Genomic DNA, 20111 nt, shown 5'->3' on the forward strand with positions numbered 1-20111 from the left:
GGTATTCTCTTATACTTTTAATCTTAACTATTTCATCTAACAATTTCATGTCGAACTTTACGAAATTAGAGTTCACGGCTCTTGACATCACCGGAAAGAATTACCTTTCATGGATTCTAGATGCTGAAATTCATCTTGCTGCTAATAGTCTTGGAAATACCATCAAAGATGAAAACACTGTGTCCGACCAAGATAAGGCCAAAGCAATGATTTTCTTCGTCGTCATATTCACGAAGGTTTAAAAATTGAGTACCTCATTGTGAAAGATCCATTGGTCCTATGGAACAATTTGAATTAAAGATACGATCATTTAAAAACTATCATTCTTCCGCTCAATTTGAATTACTGCATTTGCGCCTACAAGACTTTAAATCAGTGAGTGAATATAATTCTTCTTTATTTCGGATTACTTCTCAACTTAAACTATGTGGAGAAACTATTATTGACGGAGACATGTTAAAGAAAACATTCTCCACATTTTATGCATCAAATGTGCTCCTACAGCAGCAATATTGTGCAAAAGATTTTGATAAATATTCAAAATTAATATCATGTCTATTATTGGCCGAACAAAATAATGAGCTTTTGATGAAAAATCATGAGGTCCGTCCAACTGGATCGAACTCATTCCCTGAAGTGAATGTGACATCATATAATTATAGAAGACGACATCATAGTCGTGATCGTGACCGTGGTCATGGACGTGGTGGTGGTGGTGGTCGATACAATATCCGCAACGATGATAAAAATAATCAAATTAATAAGACTGTAGAAAACAAATGCTATCGTTGCGGCATGAAAGGTCATTGGTCACGTACCTGTCGTACGCCGAAGCATTTTATCAATCTTTATTAAGCGTCGCTAAAAGGAAAGGGACCATCGAGTCCAACTCGACTTCGGCTCTCGGTGATGATAAAATAGCTTTTGGACTCGAAGACTTCTCTGGGTTTGATGTAGCCGATTTTCTTGTCGAGCGTGAAAATAAGAATTAGATCATTTCATATTTTGTGTTTTCTTTATAATATTTAATCAAATTTCGAAAATAATAATAATAATAATAATAATAATAAATAAATAAAAAAGTATTAATTGATGTTTTTTATATATATTTAGTTTGATGATGCTTTTATTATTATTATAATTTGCACGTTATTAATTATTAATATTATATTTTATTTAATGAAGAAAATAAAGGTTCCTGGAAGCAAACACGTGATAAATGAAAAATGTAGTTGTCTTGTAGACATCAACACATACTATTTTGAAAAACAATAAATTTTTTATTTCTTTGGTGATGAAAGAGACATATGTGAATACAATATCGGGTAGTTCAAAAATTATTGAAGGCTCCGGAAGAGCAAATATTAAATTACCTAAAGGAACAAACATTTGTATTGATAATGCATTGTATTCGTCCAAAACTCGAAGAAACTTGTTGAGTTTTAAAGATATCCGCGAAAATGGATATCACATCGAGACTTCAAATGAAAGCAATAAAGAATATTTATCTATCACAAGTATCATCTCGGGTAAAAAATATTATTTAGAAAAATTATCCCTAGTTTCCTCTGGATTGTGTCTCACAAACATAAGTGTTGGCGAAGTACATGTAGTTACAATCCATAAGTTTTTCGATCAAATAATTGTATTACATGACATGATAGATTGGGACACTTTGGAGCTATTATGATACGAAGAATAATTAATCATTCATGTGGGCATTCACTAAAAACCAAAAGATTTTTCTACCCAATGAATTTTTTTGTGCTGCTTGTTCACAAGTGAAGTTAATAATAAAGTCATCATTATTTAAAATTAGGAATGAACCCTTGAAATTTCTTGAAAAAATACAAGGTGACATATGTGGGCATATTCATCCACCATGTGGACCATTTAGATATTTTATGGTATTAATTGACGCATCAACAAGATGGTCACATGTGTGTTAATTATCAACTCGTAATAAAGCATTTGCAAGATTGATTGCTCAAATTATCAAATTACGAGTTCACTTCCCAGACTATTTAATTAAATCTATTCGTTTTGATAATGCTGAAGAATTTACCTCTCAAGCTTTTAATAGTTATTGTATGTCAATTGTGATAAGTGTTGAACATCCAGTAGCACATGTTCACACACAAAATTGCCTTGTAGATTCAATGATAAAACGTCTTCAACCTAATTGCAAGACCATTTCTTATGAAAACGAAACTTCCGATACAAGCTTGGGGACATGCTATTTTATATACAACATCATTAATTCGTATCAGACCTACACATTATAATGAGGTCTCCCCTTTAGAAATGGTTTATGGTGAGGAACCAAATATTTTCCATCTAAGAATTTTCGGATGTGCGATATATGTGATAGTTGATCCACCACAACGCACAAAGATGGGACCTCAAAGGAGATTGGAGATATATGTTGGATATGAATAACCGTCTATAATTAAATATCTTGAGCCATTGACGGGTGACTCATTCACGGCACGGTTTGTCGACTGTCATATTAATGAAATGATATTTCCAACATTGAAAGGGGAAAATAAATAGTTGGAAAAGGAAATAATCTAGTGTGAGTTATCATTAGCTCATTATGATCCTCATACAAAGCAAGTTGAACTTGAAGTTCAGAAAGTCATTCACTTGCAAAATTTAGCAAATCAATTTCTAGATGCTTTTACTGATCCTAAAAAGGTTACGAAATCTTATATTCCAGCTGCAAATGCTCCAATTAGGATTCATGTCCCTAAAGGACAACCCACTACTACTAACGAGCCTAAAATGCAAGTGAAGCGTGGTAGACTAGTCGGTTCCAATGATAAAAATTCTCGAAAAATAAAAGAAGTAATGGCTCAAACTAAGGAAACAATTACTCTAGAAGAGTATTCAGTCATTGAAAAAATGATTTTAGAGGAATCACAGGTACCTGAAAATGAAGAGATCTCTATAAACTATGTTTTGACTGGAAAAAGATGGAATCGAGATGAAATCGACGTCGATGAAAATTTTGCATATGCTATAGAATGCAATATTGTTAAAGAAGATGAGAATCATGAACCAAAGTCTATAGAAGAATGCAGACGGAGAAATGATTGGCCAAACTGGAAAGATGCAATTGAAGTTAATTTAAAATCACACGCAAATCATAAAGTTTTTGGACCTATCGTCCGTACCCCTGAAGGTATAAACCGATCATTTATAAATGAGTGTTTATAAGAAAAAGAAGAGAAAAATAAAATTATCAGATATAAGGCACAACTTGTTGCCCAGGGATTCTCGTAGAGACCTGGTATTGATTATGATGAAAACATATTCTCTTGTGGTGGATGCAACAACATTTAGATATCTGATAAGTTTATCAATACACGAGAAATTGCATATGAGATTAATGGATGTTGTTACAGCATATTTATATTGCTCTCTTGATAAAAACATATACATGAAACTCCCTGAAGGATTTAAAATGCCAAAAGCATTTAATTCAGATCGTCGAGACCTTTACTCGGTTAAATTATGCAGATCTCTATATAGATTGAAACAATCTAGACGTATGTGGTATAAACTTCTTAGTGAATATTTATTAAAGAATGGATTTCAAAATGATCCAATATATTCATGTGTGTTTATTAAGATATCTGGATCACAATTTGTAATAATTGCAATTTATGTGGACGATTTGAATATTATTGGAACTACTAATGAACTATCTGAAACAACAGTTAGTTATCTTAAGAAAGAATTTGAGATGAAAGATCTGAGAAAAACAAAGTTGTGTCTTGGCTTGCAAGTTGAGCATTTAGATAATGGAATTATTATCCATCAATCTGCTTATACATCAAGAGTACTAAAAAGATTTTTTATGGATAAAACACATCCCCTGAGTAGTTCAATGATCGTGAGATCGCTTGATGTAAATAAAGATCCATTTCGACCTCGTATGTGTGATGAAGAACTAATTGGTCCTAAAGTACTATATCTTAGTGCTATTGGAGCACTAATGTATCTGGCTACTTATACTAGACCTGATATATCATTTGCAATAAATTTATTAGCGAGATATAGTTCTTCACCGACAAGGAGACATTGAAATGGAGTTAAGCATATTTTCCGGTACCTTCAAAGAACTATGGACATGAGATTATATTATCCATATGTATGTGAAGCTGAATTGATTAGGTACGCATATGCAGGGTATTTATTTGATCCTCATAATGGTGTCTCAAACATGTTACATATTCACATATGGTGGTACATCTATATCTTGGAGATCTATGAAACAATCAATTACTGCCACATCTTCAAACCATTATGAGATCATCACTATTCATGAGGTAAGTCGAGAATGTGTATGGTTGAGATCAATCATTCATTATATTTGAGAGTCATGTGGCTTATCTGTAAACAAGCATTCTCCAACAATTTTATATGAGGATAATACAGCTTGCATTGCACAATTAAAGGGAGGATATATTAAAGGCAATATAACAAAACACATATCACCAAAATTCTTTTTCACTCATGATCTCCAGAAGAAAGGTGATATTGATGTTCATCAAATTCGTTCATCAAATAATCTAGCAGATCTATTTACAAAAGCATTGCCTATTATGACCTTTGAAAACCACTGTATAATATTGGCATGCGGAGACTCAAAAGTTTAAAGTGATGTAACAAAAGGGGGATTTTACGTATTGCACTCTTTTTCTCTTAATCATGGTTTTATCCCAATGAGTTTTCCTAATAAGGTTTTTAATGAGACAATATACCAATGTCATCCAATGGGGAGTATTATAAATGCAATATATTTAATGAATGATATTGTGTAAGACTCCTGGTTTTCATATTCCACAATTATGAAGAACTTTGGTTTCTATGTATTTAGTCTTATAAATATGATACATAGGAATATTGTAAAGTAATCCCTTTTATAAACAATAATAATTCTCTCGTTGTTATCTCTCTTGTTCGTTATCTTGTATGTTTATAACATCAATAATATTTTTTTAAAAAAATTATCCGGTGAAATTACATTTCTAAGATTCTTTTATCTAATTTATATTTTATTTATTTCTGGTCACGATATTGAATCTGTATACTCGTAACATAAAATATAAATTATATATGTTAAATGTTTTTTGACTAACCTACTTTGTGACCATTATAAAATTTTATTCCTTATTTTTCTCCTATAATTTCTTATATATTACAATTTCTTTTAACACCATTTAACCATTTAAGTTAAAAGAGTGTGAGAGTCAATAATCAAAATTAGACAAACTCTAGTTTTGATTGTAAGATGAGAAATAAACCACCCAAAAGTTTATAAATAGTAGCAGTCAAATCACATTACAAACGCAAATTATAATGAACAGATACTACAAAAATATATATATATATATATATATATATATATATATATCCCAACATGTTTGTCTTCATGTCTATCTTTTTGACCATATTGTCTTTTTTCACGTCTCCTTCCTCTCTCATTCTTCATGAAGGGAGATTGAATTGAAGCAGCAAATGATGTATGTCTGCTCACATTATTTAATATTTCTCTATATGAACCCGTACTAATATGATAAAATGTATTCTTCAGGATTTCAAGTTTTTGTTACTTTTTTCTACTTTAGTTTTAGGATTAACAACTTTAGTTTCCTCTTCATTTTTCTCATCTGTTATATCTTTGTTTTCATCTTTGTATCTCTATATTTCTTGTCTTTAAGTTTATCTTCTTTAGAATCTCATGTTTCATCAATTTCATTGTTTTCTTCATTATTTGATTCTACCTTGTTTTCTTCCTCTATATCATTACTTTCTTTCTCGATTTCTTTCTTTGCATTTTTTACTTGTTGATTACCTTCAACTTCCCAATATGATCTTTGATCCTTGATTCTTCTGTTTCATTTTCTAATTTTCTTCTTTTTGAGTTTCAGAATTTTATGCTCTTTCTCAATTATTTTTGCACATTTAGTGTTAGCATGTTGGAAAGTATTGTAGAAATCACATTTATGTGGCTTTCATTCATATTAGATTTCTATGACTATAGACTTACTTTCATGCCAATTACTAACATGTTCTTTGACAAAGTACTTCGAGGATGCACTTCAATGCTTATTCTAGCAAATGTAAGTTTCCCTCCTCTTTCTATAATTGGGTCCATGTATAATAGTTTCCTCAATAAACTTGCAAAATGACTTAGAGTTTTTGTAATATACATGTGTGTTGTGATGTTTCAAAGCTTAAATCATACATGGGTTGTTTCTTTTGGTTTGCTTAGCAGGTTTAATTTTTCAGACCATCTTTATAGCTTCATACAGTTTGATCCAATATAAGTATGCCTATATTTTAAAATATCATCCAAGTTTGATCTCTTCTTGAACTACAAAAAATAGAGATCATGTATGTTTGCATAAACCTTCTCTAGTCACTTCTGATCCCATTGTTTCATTAAGGTTTCCTTGGTGACTATGAAGGATACTCTGTTATTCCTTATGTAGTTTCCAACCACTACATTTCTCATTTTTTTTAACATATTTTTACTCTACTTTAGTTGACAATTTAAATTCAAAAGGATGATTGAGTAACTCCACTTTTGTTTTAACATCGCCCATATTTTTCCTGGATAATTTCTTCAGCAATACTATCAATTTTTTTTACTTATCTCTCTTGTACTTTCCATCAAAAATTCTTTAAGTTCCTTATTTTTATTGTTTTTATTTCTTTTCATTTTAATAAAAAACAGAACACGGAAACAAAGTAGAGCAATTACATAACATGGTACACCACAAACCGTAACTATTACAGTATATGGTAAATCATAAACTATAACCTTCCAACCAAGCTTTGCAGATAAATGACCGACCTAGCTATTAGAGTCAGTACCGTGACGTTCGTGTCGATCGTGCTGATTGTGATGATCGTGCCGATTGTGCGCACGTTTTTTATTTGACAAGCGACCCTAAGTGACTAGCAACCGCGATCACAACAAGTGAATCGCGACCTTGATACCGTATCGATCGTTCCGTTCGTGTCGATCGTGTTTACGCGATGAAAGAATTTCCTGTCAATATTTTTACCGTAAAATATCGCCTGGAATCTCCATAGATTTTCTCTCTCTTTCTAGGATTTTTATTTCGTTTTCTTATTTATTACAATGATTATTGAAAAATATAAATAAGAGCATATAAAAATTATGTACATGGCACTAGTCAAATTTTCATACTTGTATATATTATTACATGGAATATACAACCAAGAAATAATAAATATTTGCAGATAAATATATCATGTTTTTAATGTATAGATAAAAAGACATTGAAAATCAAGAATTCAATTAAAAATATTTTCTTAAAGTTAAGACCTTATAAAGTAAAACTCTGTACTTTAAGAAATTCGAAGAATATAGTGCGAAAACCCTTTTCTAAGTATTATTAAACATTGAACCTAAAAGGGATTCCGTAAAAAAACGTTTGTAATGTATAATTTTATTGATTTTAAATTAAAAATTAGTTAACGATTCTTTTATCAAAAATATAATTTTTTAAATTAATTTAAAATATATTTTTTATATTAATCAAATTATAAGTTTGATTATTTTCAATTTTAAAAAAATAATTATTGTTCTAATTAATTTCAAAATGTAAGACATATTTTTATAAATCTTTTAAATAATATTTTATTTAAAAAATACTCGACACAAAAACCGATGTTAAAATTTCTCGAATCTCGAGTTTTGTTTTTTCAAATAGAGTTTCCGGAGCCACCGATTTAGACACCAATTTTTTAAAGAGATATTGATAGAACATTTATATTGAAATATGACCGAGTTTAACCAAATTATTTTGATTCAACCCTCTCTACACATATTATTTAAACCATCCAAGAAATTCATTTTCATTGTATTGACATAATAGATACTACATATTCACAAACAGAATTTAGAACAATCTTCTAAGTCAAGAACTTATCTTTCATGCAATATCACCTTAAAAATCTCTTGTTTTTAAGAAGGCTTACCTCCGGAGGAGAGAGCACAATCAAATATTCAAGGAATGGTCCATTGACATAAAAGAATTATTCGATTATCACAAATTCATAACTCATTACTCATCGTAAATTGGTCTGGACAACGCAAAAATAGGATCAATAAGATGGTTTTTTCCTTCTTCCCCCTCTGTTGGAGGATCCGAGCCTATAGCTACACTCATTTTGGCTAACAAACAGTAAAGAAGACACATTTTGAGATTATTGTGTCAAATCAAATAATTTGAAGCAATTAGACTTGCCACTGGGACTGTGTTACTATTCTAAGGAACAATAACTTTAATCAGCTACATTGTAGTACCTTTCTGAACAACGATAACAAAAACAAATAAACTTTAATCCGCTATGCACCAACCGCATTGTGAAGAAAAGAGAAAGAGGGTGAGCAAATGGCCCGAAATTAGTGTTGTTTTTTCTCCGGTATTGATTTGGCTAGTTCAGTGATGACCCTTTCTGAGGGATGAGAGGAAACCACCAGAAGGTTTCTCCTTCTGTCCATTCTCCCCATCATCTTCTACCTGTTCCACAATCTTACTTATTTAGAGATTTTCTTTCATGACTCAGAAAATCTAAATCTCAAAATTATAGAGATAGGAGATAAGGAGTTCTTCTTTTATCACATTTACTTATCCAGAAGGTTTGTTATGTTTGTTAAAAAAATCACTATGACTTGCAAAATATTATGGATTTGATCTTAAATAAACTTTATATCAAATGAAGTCATAAAAATGTTTTAATACAAAACAGAAACAAATAAAATAAGGGTATATTTGGATGAGTGCAATTGGCATTGAATTATTATTCAATTCCTATGTATGAAAAAACTATAAAATTGTAATTCAATTCTAATTCTTATGTTTGAAAACGATTATAATAAAAACAATTTAAATATATATTATCTATATCTTTAAGATAATGGTTTGACACAACTTATTAGGATAACTTAAGTGTCAAGAGTTTTTGTCTAGAGGTCGATTCTTATTAAGAAAAAAAATATTCGTTCAAAACATGTTAACTTACTTAAATTAAAAAAAAAAATATTGGTTCGGCATGTTATCTTCTCAAATTATAAAATAAATAAATATCGGTTCGACATGTTAACTTCCTAAATAAAAAAAATATCAGTTCTATATGTTAACCTAAAAATTAAAATATATATATATATCGGTTCGACATTTTAACTTTCTAAAATTAAAATAAAATTATAAATTATCAGTCCAACACGTGAAGCGTGTTTTGTAAATGATAAAATAATAAGATATTTTTGTTTAAGACATATAGAAAAAATAAATATTTGTAATTAGAATTACGAACTAAAAAGAGTGGAATTGAAAATTATAAAAACACATTGGTTTGAATTCTAATTCTAAATCTTAATTTTAAATGGTTTACCAAACCTAAGAATTGGAATTACACTCCCAATTCTAATTCTATGGTTACCAAAAACAGCCTTAACTGTTTTTTATTCTCTTCATGTAACCATCCTACTCCATTAAGACTAAAACACAAAATTACAGCTTTTTTAAATTTGAAAATAAAGGGAAAAGACTGGAGTAGAATTTCGGCATGAAGAGCATCAGAACCATATCTCTAGTGGAAAATGAATGTGATAAGAACTAGATGGAGATTAAACAGAAAATTGACAGTAGCAGATAGTATCCTTAGTATTTAATGTTTTAAAATTGCTATAAAGAATAAACTAAGGATAATTTGGTATTTTGATTTATGAATTATGATTGAAAGATATGATTGAAGAAGTGATGGTTGATGTCTTGATGATAATTGTGGTTTATTTGGTAATAACCCAAAATAATCCACATCAAACAAGCTCAAAGAAAACGAACATTTACTAAAAACCCAAATTCACTGAGAGTGCAAAAACATAACAGCAAACAAAAAATTTGAACAAAATTGCCACTTTGTAACTTACCTCCATAGATATTTGCTGTAGGATATCGATGATCTCACTGAAGTCAGGTCTCAGTGTCGGGTCCTGCTGCCAACATCTCTCTAATAATTCCGTTAATTTTGGGTGAGTATTCTTTGGAATGGTAGGTCGTAAACCCTATAACCACCAGGTAAAGAAAAGATACATTATCACCAAACTATTTTTTTTTTTTATCATAAATGCAAATACAAAAAGAGCACTGAAGTTTTACCTTCTGAACAACACCAACTGCAGCTTGTAATGGTGTCAAATATTCGTATGGAATCTGAAAACATCATATGAAGTATAAGAATACATAAAACGCAGATCAAACCTCCAAATTCCTAGATTTAATTAAAACTACAGCAATACCTTTCCTGTTAGCAACTCCCATAATACAATCGCAAAGCTAAAAACATCAGCTTTGTGATCATAGGGCTTGTGTTCAATAACCTACACATCAGCAATCAGTTGGAGAAAAATTAAGAAGTTGTAGACTGAAACGAAGACAATAATACATTCAGTTAAAAAAAAGCAAGTAAATGATAGAATGAACTCTCCTTTAATTGAAATGAATACTTTTACATACACATACAGAGATATCTTTCAATAGGAGGTTCCAAAAATTTAATGTAACAGAAGACTACCTCAGGAGCCATCCATCTGTATGTCCCAGTTTCTGCAGTCATAACTCCAGACTGAGCTTTAACTCTAGCAACACCAAAATCACCCACCTTCACAACCTGCAGATTGTAATAGAAGAAAGATAGAGCCAATTTGGAAACCAATAATTTGTTCCAATCACGATTGCTCTGAAAAACCACTATATTTAAAATTGATAAGTGATTTTTTTTTTTTTCATTTGCAATCATTATCAAATTAGCTTTTTTATCATGATCCAAATTATAGCTTGATTTTTGTTTCAATTTGGTGTACAATTCTTTTTGTAGAGATCTAAATTATAGTGTATTTTTTTGCTTGATTTGGTATAGAGATAATTTTCACGATTATGATCATATTATATTTTAGATCATTGTGATTTGTTCACAAACATAACAAATGTAGATTTTTCAGTTCATGAACAACGTGAGAAATTTTGTTATAACAAAACAATCCATTATCAGCATTTTAAGATCAAAACTAGTAACTAGATATGAGACATGAAAAAAATATATACATCTTTAAATAAGTAAAATAGCCAGCTAAATTAATTGGTGAATATGGAACTACAGCAATTCATAGATACAGAACAATAAATTTATTGAATAGATGAAAAGGTAGGGTAGAATTTTGCAAATAACCAGCAGATAAAATAGGGGCAAATGAACTGAAAACAGTTATATTAGCACTAGATTTGCAGTGAAGGAAATCAACTTACCTCATTTTCATCCATCAAAAGATTGGCGGCCTTTAGATCTCTGTGAATTATATTATTTTGATGCAGGTAGTTCATTCCCTTTGATATATCAACGGCTACTCTGAGTAGAGAGGGTAATTTGAAAGAACCCTTTTGCTTATGTAGATAGTCATACACACTTCCGCCAGACATGAACTCTGAGGGAAAATACAAGAAAATATAACAAATATATGAGATGCATATGACAAGAAAATTGACAATACGACTTTGAAGAAACAAAATACTTGGTCTAAGACACATATGCAAGACACTTTAAGCTAAAATGATACAACGTTAAGGTGTTAGAACAGACCTGTTATAATGCATAGGCTTGGTGGCTTAGTACATGCTCCAATGAATTGTACAACATTCTTGTGACGAACTTTCCTGTAAAAGACAATAAGGGAATAGTAAAGACATTACTGAACCTAGAAATATATTTGAGCATATTTGGAAACTGTTATTTTGTCACAATCTCTATTCCAATCACAATCATGATCCCACTGGAAAATAGGAAAAACTAAAATTGAAAGTGAGTTTTTTACGTTTGGCATAAGATATTTTGGATGATGATCAGATTATTGATCTAGAAAAATAGTGTGATTTTTGGCTTCAATTGACATAAAGATTATTTTCTGAATCACGATCCAGATTCTCGGTGATTTGGCTTCACTTGAGATAATAATTATTTTTCCATCATGATCCAGATTATTATGATTTTTGGCAAACATAACAAAATATAGATTTCTCTGGATCATAATCCAGAAAGAAAAAAAATGCATGCAAAAAAGCCCATTAATTCCAAACTTCCTTGATTTTAGCAGCTCAAGAAGTCATAAACAAGGAGATCCACTTTCAACACTTCTCTTTACGGTGGTTATAGAAGCTTTCAGAAAGCATATCTCTAAAGCTGAGCAGTTGGGTGCCTTTAGAGGCCTAAATATGGGTACGAGGAGAACATACCATTATCCTGAATATATAATATGTATAGTTCCTAATATGTCCGTATAGACCCCCTCCAGCATGCATGGGCTTTTCATAAATGGACATGTCTAAGTCCTTCCAACCCAACTGGTTCCTGAAAACCATGGGCCAGGCTAAATAATCAAAAGTGGGGGTATGGGCGATCTATAAAAGAAGAAAGCTCAAGATCTGGAGAATAATAGAGGTGGAGACATTGAAACCATAACAAGCCCTAACTTTTGCAATATATTTTCAATGCCAGAACATGAGAACCTACTGATGCAGCTTTTGGAAATGAGGAAAATTAGTTAATAAACCTCAAAATAAATACTTCTTGGGCAAACTCCTTCAACATGTCTGTATTTACACGGTCTTGCTTCAGGACTTTGATAGCTATTTCTTGGCTACAGTATGTACCTTTATATCTGATGAATGCAAGAAAAGATGGTCAGCAAGAACTGTTAACAGAATTATAGACTTAAAAAATTATATGTGCTCACAGATCGCCATATGAGCCAGAAGCAACTTTCTTCTCAAATTTCACTAAATGAGGATCAATCTCCCATTCATCCTTCCCGTCATTAGGAATTGTCAGTTGATTAAGCCCATGGTCAATACCAGTTTGTTCAGTTCGACTCAAAGAAGAAAAGGAGGGAGAGCTCCATGACTGATTCTGTATCAACAACATAAACTTAGTTATTGATCTCAAATATAAAGACCAGACCACAAGTTTAAAAGGTCAACTCGATGATAACATATGAAATCACCAACACAAATACTAGACACACATCATATTTGTTCACATAAAAGTGTAACGTTTAGTAGGATTAGGGATTAATTTATAGGGCTCTAAATAGTATGTAAGCCCTTAAATTTATTATATTAGTTAATATTATTAGTTCCCTAAGTTGTTAGGGATTGTTAGTAGTTTTAATAGGTGACGCCTTATGATTATAAATAGGGTGACCGAGCAAAGGATTAATCAATTAATGAAATATTAACAGAGTTTACACTCTCTCTAGCTATGTAAATTCTCCATGCTCCTAATCTAAAGGCTTAGGCTACTCCTTTCTCATCACTTTCTTTAAACCCTAACCCAAAATATAAGAAGTGTAACAGAAAGTTATATGATGTATGAAGTATTAGAAAAGGACTGAGTTGAATTAGTTACCTCAATCTTTAGCAATTCTTTCTCTAATGCAGATCGCAGTTGTTCTGTTTCCTAATAACAGCAAATTATTGCAGCAATTAGACAATTGAACAGTAATAATCAGGGGAAAATAATACTATGCCCGGAGAACAATATTAAGCTATGTTTAGTTGTTGTTGAGTTGAATTAGAATTAGAATTGGAATTGGAATTGGAATTGGGGGGGTCTAGTTTCAATTTTATTGTTTGCTTTATCAAACTAAGGAAATGGAATTAAATTGTATATGATTTTTTAGTCTTTAGTTACACCCTTCCCACTTAAGAATGGCAATTCCAATTTATTTAATTTTTTATGTCAGTATGTCTTGTTGACGCTTTGGTCCACAGGGACATGCGTCGGGAACGACATAGTTTCAATGTCATTACATCACATTAGGAATTCGGTCCACCAACTACGTATGGCTAAAGCTTTTTCAAAGTCGCTGTGGCCAGTTAAAGTATTTAATTATTATTATTTTTATTTGTATATAATTGATATTATTGAAGAATTAAGAGATAAATGTAATAAAATAAAAGAAGATTAAATAAAATTTATTTAAAATTCTAGTTTCAATTCAAATTTTGCCTATCAAACATAGCCTTAAAAACTTTATCCCAGTTTTCTTGTTTTATAGGGGAAAGTTAAAGTACCTCATAGGGCCAACCATCAACAACAAAGACATCCAACGAGTAGCCATCTGTTGTAGAAAAAGCATGTGCCTCCTGAATGTTCAAACCAATCTCAGCTAGCAATGCCGTCAGCTGTAAATGTAAATGTTCCACCAGTCAGTTATCCCGTAAAGAGGAGGCACTAAAATCAATCTTTATTCTCGAAATATAACACCATATATAATACATGTATCCTAAACCATTTGATTAGTCACTGTCATGTCCATGCAAACACAATAATACACTTATAGTAAAGTAGCTAGCTGGACAAAAAAAAATTAGACCAGGGTTCTTATCCATGAGGAGGCTAGCACAATATTCCACCGTCATAACCTCCCACTTCAATGAAGCTGCTTTTAGCGGGAATCGAACCTAAGATCCAAGCGTCTTAGTTCAAGATTCTTACTACTTAGCTGGACAAAACTTATCAGGTGCGGATTATTAAAAGTTTGGCCTAGATCATACCCAAGAAGTTTGAGTTTCAAATAAAATGATAATTTGACTGTTTTCCCAATAACTTAAGCCGCACAATGAGCCAGCATACCCCATTCAGTATATTCTGATGAGCTTCTATTGTACCTTTGCCTAAGAATTACAAATTACTAACTAACTGAATTTAGCTGCAGAATAAACTATGAATCTAAAGAAATATCAGTGTATGCCAGCTACATCACAAATCATGAAAGAAATAACTGTCTGGGGGAAGATTAGCATAGAAGTGGAGAAAGAAGTAAAGACAATGAAATCAAATGACTACCTGACTGAGGAGTTTTGGCTTATCATCTGAGGAAAATGTAATTTCATGCATTGGCCTGCAAGAGGATTATTCCAAGGGGAAAACACATATTTAGAAGAGTAGCTAGTTTATATATGTTCCACCACATCAATCAAGATTGATCAGCAAACTGATGGGAGTTCATTACCCAGATTAGGTACCATTATTAAAGATGACAGAACCTCCAGTGTCAAGTAAACCATCTGAAGGTGGGTTCAAAATTGTTAAACAGACAAAAATATTAAAACAAAGAAGAAGAGTTTTTTTGATGCTTCATTTATTGTTCCTAAGATTTTTTTACAGGAAAATCATTTGAAACTATTCATATTAAGTCCATTAAAAGACTCTTTACATATTCATGTGCATTTTTCATGTCAATAAAATCATTACTCCTCACTATGACAAAATGGTGAACAAACTCAGTGCAAACATGACCGTATAAAATGCAATCAGCATAACATCAAGCTAATTAGGAAGCAGATGAAAGCACTAGGATATAGAATTGCGATATTAAAGTGTGGAGAATGATGCAACACAAAAAATATGGCAGAATTCCTACCGTAGAGACTGAGCACCAGAAGCAGCACTATCCTCATCTTCATCTAGAGATTTACTGGCTTCTGCAGCAAGTGCTTCAAGATTATGTGATGAACCAAAAGAAGGTGGTGGATGAATGCTGACATATTGAAATATAAGCAAAATGGTATGAGTTCAACAAGAGAGTCAAGACTGCCAATAAAAGTATCAGTGAGCCAAGAATAACGCACCAACAAAAACATAAGTGAACATGTAACTGAAACAAAATGATAGACAATTCTGTTGAAGCAGTTGAGGGACAATTTAATTAGTTACTGAAGCCAAACCTTTGAGCCCGCGTGACTTCTTTTTTTGGAGCGTTAGAGGAAAGAGAATCAGCAGTGCTTGCATCAGCGATGGGAGGAACCTGCAAGAGGGTACATCATTTATCAGATTACGTTACCAAGCAACCAAGCGTCCACTCCATATGTCTGCACCAAGAAAACTCATGTAAAGACAGACATGTGCCACCTAGGTAGTAGGTCCAAGAAGAGCTACAGACAGTTCTTTATAAATTACACTTACACACTGGATCCAACAATTATTAACAGTTAACTTTGACAAACTAATTTGAATCAATCAGACATGATCAGTTATGCCACAACCAAATCATATATTCCCTTACAAACACTGACCGATTAAAACAGAAAATTTTCATATTGGCAAGTGGGATTTTTTTTATGTATCTTAACCATTGAACAATCATAAAAGTTGTTTTTCTTTTTGTTTGGTTGAAGAAGTATGGGGGGTTTGATCACAGTTCATTTAGAAAAATGATTCTTGGTTGGATGATCCAAATTTTTTACAGAGATAAATTTGTTTTAGGCAAAAAGTGTAGTTGAAATTTAGGCTGGATTCATTACATTCTGGTGAAGGAATAAAACTCAATCACTGAAAAGTTCATGCAAATTTGAAAAGAACAAAAAGTATATTCTTTAACACATTAAAAATGCAAATGTTCCTTTTGAATGGTTGACAGCATGGATTAATACATTTTTCTTTTCATATATTGGAGTTAGTTCTATTTCATGTCTGACACAACATACCCATTTGATCAATCCTCAAATATCAATCAATTCTTGGATCACAAAAGTGAAATCTTATTGTCCATACAAAACAAGAGAAAATACCCATGTATTAAAATAGGAAAAAGACTGAATTGCTAAGAACATCAAGGTCCAGGCACAAATCCATGCCAAGGATTCTGGTGAATAGCAAAAATTCTGATCATGCATGTCCATTACTAAAGTAGCTAAGGAAAGAGCAAACGAATCAGATACACCACATTGACCTAGACAGCACAATTACCTGGACTAAACGAATCTCAAACGCTGGCCTATTAGCAGGATCACGAGCCAGTTGCAATAATCTTTTATGTCTGAGAACATCTTCCGCCCTTTCAACATTCACATCAAGTGCATATCTGCAAAGAAGAAATTAAATAAGTGAACAGAATATCACCAACTTATATGGCTGCCAATATCCTATCCATTGTTTGTACCATATACAGATGGAATAGTTCAAGATAGACAGAGAATGAATTAGTTAACAAAATTAAATTCTATTTGCGCCTCCAAACTGTAGAGAGATGATCAATTGAGTAATTCGCAGAGACAATGAATCAACAGATAGAAAACACATTAAAATCATACGCATAAGAAACAATTGAGATCGGAAACCGGAGGTAGTTGTAAAAAACATATTTGATAGCAAAAGTTAACCAACAGAAGGTGGAGTAGAGAGGCAAACAAACATACCTAGCAGGAAGACGGTTGAAGTGAATCCAAAGTTCGTCTTCAAAACCAGGTTGTTGAGCCTCCTGAAAATCAGAATCCTTAAGCCGCCGAAGAACCTCGTTGTAAGCGTCAAGCTTCCTCTGGTGCTGGCGAGCGTTGACAGGAGATGAAGATTCAACAACTCTGCTTCCACAGCTCTCGTTGTTGTTGTCTTCCATCACCACCATTGATTTGATTTGATTTGATTGATCGAAGTAAGAAGAGAGAGAGGAAAATTAACGAGAGTTTCCCACGTTCTGATCCGAATACGAAACAACGGAAGAAAGGCGGACCCCAGTTTGTACGTAATGGATTAATCTGGTTATAGAATGATTTTCATTTGCCTAAATTGCTTTGTAGTTTGCTCTAATAAAGGTTGTGTTTGATTGATTGATTGCAAGCTAGGGCCATTATATATATATATATATATATATATTATACAATTTGATAATATAAAATTCAAGCTCATTTGTTATTATATAAATCATGATATTCTTTACCCATTTTATTTTATTTTTTTTCTATAAGAAGAATAAAGAATTCTAATTTATAAAGAAAACAATATAACATTTTAAAACAACTAAACGACAATATATATATATATTATTACAAATTTGAAAAAACATAAAATTCAACAATTTTGAAATTTTGAAGGTGACTTCACATAAGAATTCGTTTGAATTTCAAAGCAATGAGTGAAGAAGTAGAGCAAGCTGAATAAATCAATCATGATGTATCGAAAAAATCTCTACTAAATATTTTGAATGTTAATTAAATTTGTTTTTACCCATTAATTGGTAAACAAAGCCGGAAAATATTATTTCAAATAATAACTCATCATCTATATATATATATATGGTTAAAATAATGAAAAACTGGTATAAATTAAGTGATAGACTTTGAAGAGGGTTTTCAGATTAAACATGAGTTTAAGAAAAGTGAAATAATTCTAAATCTGACAACTTTAGCTTCTTTACGGTTAAAGAGGGGTGTACACAAGTTCAAGAAAACATTAATAAAAAATTGACGGCTATGAGCAGAAACAACCCAGCTAAAATTTTAGGATGAAAAATCTGATTCAACTAAACAAAAAGTCGGATTGAACAAAATTCAACATCAACTAAAATATGAACGGTATAAAAGAAAACAAAACAAGCACTCTCCGGTGTTAAAGAATTAATCGGTATGTTAGTCTTACACATTAAATTCACTCATTCAAACATAACTTATTTATTTAATATGTATTTTTATTAATACATTAAAATAGTTAAAAGTGGTTTTTTTTAATAGATCAAAATTTTACTATTTTCACTCAAAAGAAATTATTTTAAATGCAATGAAGACATAATTTAGGGATTGTGGTAGTTTATTTTAGATAATAAACTCTGAATTGAAAAAGATGAGATGAGTTATCAACTTAGGCAATCATTAAAATGAAAACATTATTTTAGTATCATGAATAATTTATTCCAGAAAATAAACTTTAATTAAAAAAGTATAAATGAATATAAGTTAATGTTACGCCATCATTAAAATAGTTAGTGATAGCTTTTATCCATGTTATTTTATTAAAAAACAAAGTTAGTGATATCTTAAGTCACTCTTAGAGCTTGTTTGTTATTGGTTATTTAAGGGGTTTTAATTAGTTTTATCAAATGATTTGTTTGATAAAATATAGGTTATTTAAGTTTTTAATTTGTTGATTACTATAATTTTTTTTTAAAATTTAAATTTTGTAAAAATAAAATAATAATATTTTAGCATATTTAAATTTTTTATAGTTATTAAAAAATATAATAAAAGATAAATTTTGGATAAATAATTAAAAAAAAAAATCAAACCAACTTAGATCACATCATCACATATAAAACAATTTATTTGTTTATATTTTTTTGTTCACGCTAATATAGAATTATTTATTACAAAAAGTAGATTCTTGTGTATAATGTTAAAAACCCTTTATTTGTCTATTTTGTTCACACTAATATTGAATTATTTATATTAATGTAATTTTATAATTTAAAATGTTAAAAAATGAAATATAAAAACCAATGAATAACCTAAAACAAAATTGAGAAGGAAAAAAAACATCCCACTAAAAAGTTACAAGGACAACTACCAAGTCTAGTGTGTCTTTGATTCAATTTGATTCGTTTTTTAACCAAAAACTTTATAAAAATAAAAAGTATCTTGCATATGAGTTAAATTTGATATATTCGGTTGATACTTGATAGGTTTATTGAATATTCTACTTTATTCAAGCAAAATAACATCTTACTTTTTAAATAAATTTATAATTTATATATTAACAATATGCATAACAATAATTTTTTTATAAGAAATAATTTGGACAATAAAATTATAACAAAATTAAGACAACGAAATCCTATGTAGTCGGCCACATGTGCAGAGAGAAAATAAATAATTTTTATTTTACTGAAAATGGTCATAGACAAAAGAGATAATTTTTTTTTTAAATGAGCATGTGAGAAAGATTTTTGTCCCGAACATGGCGAAAGATTTTTGTCCCGAAATTATTCAGGAGATTTTTGTGTCAATATGTAGGAGAGAGAGAAAAAAAATTATTTTTTTTCCGGGAAAATGATAATGTTCGAGAGATTTTTGTGGCCATGTGCAAGAGAGAGAATTTTTTTTTATGGGAAAATGACTATGTTCGGGATATTTTTGTCTTGAACATAACCATGTTCAAGATATTTTTTTACGGAAGATGACCATGTTAGGGAGATTTTTGTGGCCATGTGAATGAGAGAGAACAAATAGTTATATTCTTTT

At 30.9% G+C, this 20111-nt stretch overlaps 1 protein-coding gene across 1 annotated transcript; it reads right to left on the reverse strand.

Moving 5' to 3' along the window:
- Positions 1-8224: 8224 nt before the first annotated feature.
- Positions 8225-17619, reverse strand: LOC124914964 (serine/threonine-protein kinase STY46-like). Its single transcript, XM_047455599.1, has 16 exons — positions 17301-17619; positions 16852-16966; positions 15831-15910; positions 15527-15643; positions 14950-15004; positions 14175-14285; positions 13507-13557; positions 12836-13008; positions 12653-12760; positions 11686-11759; positions 11355-11530; positions 10624-10719; positions 10349-10429; positions 10209-10262; positions 9980-10114; positions 8225-8567 (listed from the first exon to the last, which is right to left on the reverse strand). Exons 1-16 carry the CDS (start codon positions 17504-17506, stop codon positions 8487-8489), a joined length of 1713 nt encoding a protein of 570 aa, XP_047311555.1. The 5' UTR covers positions 17507-17619; the 3' UTR covers positions 8225-8486.
- Positions 17620-20111: the final 2492 nt, after the last annotated feature.

This window comes from Impatiens glandulifera, chromosome 9 (genome assembly GCF_907164915.1).
Source record: "Impatiens glandulifera chromosome 9, dImpGla2.1, whole genome shotgun sequence".
Taxonomy (NCBI): Eukaryota; Viridiplantae; Streptophyta; class Magnoliopsida; order Ericales; family Balsaminaceae; genus Impatiens; species Impatiens glandulifera.